Source organism: Triticum dicoccoides, chromosome 6A (assembly GCF_002162155.2).
Source record: "Triticum dicoccoides isolate Atlit2015 ecotype Zavitan chromosome 6A, WEW_v2.0, whole genome shotgun sequence".
NCBI lineage: Eukaryota > Viridiplantae > Streptophyta > Magnoliopsida > Poales > Poaceae > Triticum > Triticum dicoccoides.
The window spans coordinates 21,260,364-21,264,302 of record NC_041390.1 but is presented as its reverse complement, the minus strand read 5'-3'; the positions used below and the strand labels follow the sequence as shown (position 1 = coordinate 21,264,302).

At 48.3% G+C, this 3,939-nt stretch overlaps 1 protein-coding gene across 1 annotated transcript; it reads right to left on the bottom strand.

Annotated features, from left to right (window-relative positions):
* Positions 1-2,056: 2,056 nt before the first annotated feature.
* On the bottom strand, positions 2,057-3,681 carry LOC119316303. Its single transcript, XM_037590599.1, has 4 exons — positions 3,496-3,681; positions 3,262-3,378; positions 3,011-3,099; positions 2,057-2,669 (listed from the first exon to the last, which is right to left on the bottom strand). Exons 1-4 carry the CDS (start codon positions 3,617-3,619, stop codon positions 2,427-2,429), a joined length of 573 nt encoding a protein of 190 aa, XP_037446496.1. The 5' UTR covers positions 3,620-3,681; the 3' UTR covers positions 2,057-2,426.
* Positions 3,682-3,939: the final 258 nt, after the last annotated feature.

Genomic DNA, 3,939 nt, shown 5'->3' with positions numbered 1-3,939 from the left:
ATCAATGACACATCAAAGGTTCATCAAGTTGCTAACCGCGATCGAGGAGTGTGGCTCCAACACTTCATGTCATGTTTGTTTCATGCTCTTGGGGCATTTCATCAAACACCTTATGTGCATAAGAGGAACCAAAAGCAAACCTACACCCACTTGTGAAGAGAATGGCTCCAAATGGCTAAGTGTTGGCTGCTGGATGGGTATATATAGGGGAGGGGCTTTAGTTGCGGTTGGCCTGGCAAACCGTGACTAAAGGTGCCCGAAGGCCTTCAGTCGCGGTTGTCCTGGCCAACCGCGACTAAAGACCCTCACGTGCGCCAGCTGGCCACCGAGCGCCCTGGGCCCAGGCCTTTGATCGCGGTTCACCTCCAGAACCGCGACTAAAGGTCCCATTAGTCGCGGTTCCTACAGCTTCGCGACTTATGGGGCTGGACGGAAGCTTGTTTTTCCACCAGTGGAAGATATACGTATGCTCTGGTCTGCTCCTGCTTTTCATCTCCCTCCCGATTAATCTGCTTCTCCAAGATATCTAATCCATCTAACTATTTTCTGTGTTGTTGGTTCAGAATAAATAATTTGTGCCAATTCCAAGTCCAAGGGAATCAGCTGGACCAACTCCACGCCGTCGCTTCCAGATACGAGGCCAAGGTGTTCAGCGACTCCCACAACGTGCACGACTACCTCAGAACAATAAGCATCAAGATGATGACTCTCCAGAGCAAATGGCAGCCGGTTGCGCAGCCTGCTGCTCCAGACCATCATGCACACACCGTAGCCCAAATGCGGCATCTCAATGCAGTTCCGGCCACCGCCGCTGCAGTGCCACCGCAAGTCGCCATCAACGACCCGTCAAGCTCAAAACATGTTGCCCAAAACGATCAATCATAAACCATCACAGCAACCACAAATGGCACCCGTTGCCCAGCTCCGCCCTTGCCATCCTACCGCAGTAAATCAGATTCAGACTCAGCCCCTTTCCAGGCACAACAACTCCAGTGGCATATGTACACGGCAGCCGGTTGCGCAGGCTTCTTTCAACTATCAGGCACACAATGCAGTTTTGGCTAATTCTTCCGCCGCTGCAGTGTCGCGGACAGCATCAACAAACCGGCTTCCTCCTACAGATCAAGTGCAAAACATGGGGATCAACCCAATGGCACCCACACTGTCCAGCTCCACCCTTGTCATCCAACAGCGGTAACTCAGATTCAAACCAAATCCATGGCCAGGCATAACTCCAGTGGCATGCGTACACAGCAGCCACAGACGATGTCGACAAGGATGAATCACAAAGATTTGAGGGTCAACCAACAACAAAGGAGGACAGCAGTCCAATGTCGCCGCTTTGCAGATCGGGCATTCCGGGGGACAGAACAACCAACAAACTGGGCCCGCAGAAGTTGATTGGAGGGAAGACATGTTTCAGAGGATCACATCCCTCAACGTCACTCACTTCTCGGAGCTCGTGGAATTTCAGCGAGCATTACGAGCACGCACCCCTCAGGGGATAACAAACGAACAGCTCAAGTCATTACCTAAAGAGCAAGCAGACAAATATCAGAAATTGGTAGATACCATGGCAAAGATTGGTTCTGCATTGAGCTTCCTACAACTCCAGAAAAGCAACATACCTGAGACCATGAAGGATCAGTTTGACAAGCACGAGACATTCTTATATCATATTCTGCGTTTTCACAGGGCCATGAAGGATCGGTTGCAGAACCCTCCTCGGTCTGTAAATGTCATTGGTGCAACAGATAGCCAGCAGAAACATCAAGAGCAACCTGCAGCTGAGACGTCGCAGTCTTCAGAAACCGTTCGGGCTACAAGTCCACTGGTACAGCAGCAAGAGAATAGCCACCACTTGGGAGATGAAGAAGCAATGGACGACGAGGCGCGCCGTGAAGCTGAAGCACCGGTGGACACCAATCTTACAGGCGGCAGTACGTCACCATTCACCGGTGGAAGTGGAACCTGTAGCCAGGAAAAACAGCAAGAGCATCATCCAGCATATGAAGCAATTCCACAGCTGACGCAGAAAGCTAATCCTGTTGAAACTCCACCGGCTCAGCAGACAAACAATAGGTCTTTGTCGCCGGCAGCGCTTCGCAGCCTAGCCCAAGATATGGGAGTGAACTTAAAGCGGGCCTTACACCACACAATGTCTGGCAGCTGCGCGTGGTTTGATGAATCCAGCGGCGAAAGCTGCAACAAGAGGCGAAAAACACACGGCGGCGCTCTGCGCGACGAGATCACAGCTGCTTACAGCATGCTAGTGGAGACCGAGGTCAGAATCACCAACGACGACACAGGAGGAGCGGACGGGGCGGTGGTGATCGAGCTCTGCTACATCCCAGTGTCGCTTACACCGGACCTCAGGGCGCTATCGACCCTTCTGAGATGACGGCAAAGCTGCTCATCCCCGCGGATTACCCACAAATCTCTCCGGTGCTCATCGGAGACGACGGCGAACACAGGAAGGGGATTGCAGCTGGCGTGCTGGACGTGGAGTTCCGACGCGCACTCGGCCACCTCCCGGAGCCCAGGTCGATCAAGGGGATAGCCCAGGCGTGGGACGCCTGCGTGCGGAGAGCCGTGGTGGATTTTGCGCATGGCATCGGCGGAGGGACGTTCAGCACGGGGTATGGCCGGTGGGAGAGCTGCATCGGAGCCTGAAAGTGGAAGCAGCATGTGATGTGATGTACTCTGATACTAGGTGCTGCAAGAACATAAGAAAATAAGCTCATCTAATCGGTTCAGAAGTAGAGAATAAGCTCATGTATCCGGTTCAATCGGCATATGTAAAATGCTTTATTACCAGGTGCATCTTACAACAATCATCTTGCCTTCCATGCTCATGCAAGGTTTAAATGTAATTGTATGCATTGTTTTCTAATTTCTATAGCCTTTTGGTTTTATAATGTTATCTGTAGAAAGCAATGCAGTTCCTAAATAATTGAAGATGTAAAGGATCCAAATGTTTCTTGAGTGATAAAAGGATAGGGGTGGTCACCACTCTGCGCATCAGACGTTCAAAGCACCAAAAAGCATCCGCTTCATGTTCCAAAATGATTGATATTGGTGAACAAAGATCACTCATTCCTGCTCATGCATGAAAGGATTTAATAAGCATATATACAACATAGCATTTAGGAAACTGTCATGGTTAAGAATTTCCCTTTTTACTAATAATTGATCCAGATGTGTAAAAATACTTGATCTGCACACACAGACAAAAAGATCTGTGTTGCTTAAACAACTCACCCTGACAGTAACCGATGTCAGTGTCCACCCATGCGTACACTGTAAGAATGTCCCGTGCCAAGTTCTCCTGGCTCTCGTAATAAACTAGTGTACGGTCAATTTGATTAACATCGAGACCTACAATTGAGCAGTGGAAGAATCAGAAAATTTTAGAACTTGAAGAAAATATACGCCAACTGTTATTTCTTTTACATGCGAAGGATGCTCTAAAACAGAGGCAATACTGCTGCTTACCAATTTGGTGCAGAAGAAGTTTCCATTGAATAACTTCTTTTGGCAGAGATCCATTATTGGTTTGTTGTTCTCCATTTGAGTTAGGATCCTCAATAGGCTGGCCATCTTCAGTTATGACAGGCATAGTAATTACCCTTCCACTACCAACTGTCGTGCCCACTTCTCGGCACTTTATTTTCAGTTTCTCATATCCTAACCTATGAAAATATTCAAATCAGTATAATCCTCATGCCATTCATATGTTATCGTTATAACTTTCTGAAAAGCATAGTGAACTTCCTGAAACAGAAAATAGCATTGCTACTGCAGCATAACATGTGATAGAACAACATTAATCCAGTTTTTCAACGAACTGAAACTTGTAGATACGATGGCTTGAATGTGCATCCCTTTTTTTAGACTGCTTCCACTCTGCTTGAGAAGTCTCTAAACTACTTGTGATCT

Coding starts and splice junctions, on each gene's coding strand:
- LOC119316303 (XM_037590599.1), bottom strand. CDS start 3,619: ATGCCTGTCATAACTGAAGATGGCCAGCCTATTGAGGATCCTAACTCA. Junction 3,100..3,261: donor TGACATCGGTTACTGTCAGG/GTGAGTTGTTTA, acceptor ATGCATGAGCAG/GAATGAGTGATCTTTGTTCA. Junction 2,670..3,010: donor AACGTCTGATGCGCAGAGTG/GTGACCACCCCT, acceptor TTCCACTTTCAG/GCTCCGATGCAGCTCTCCCA.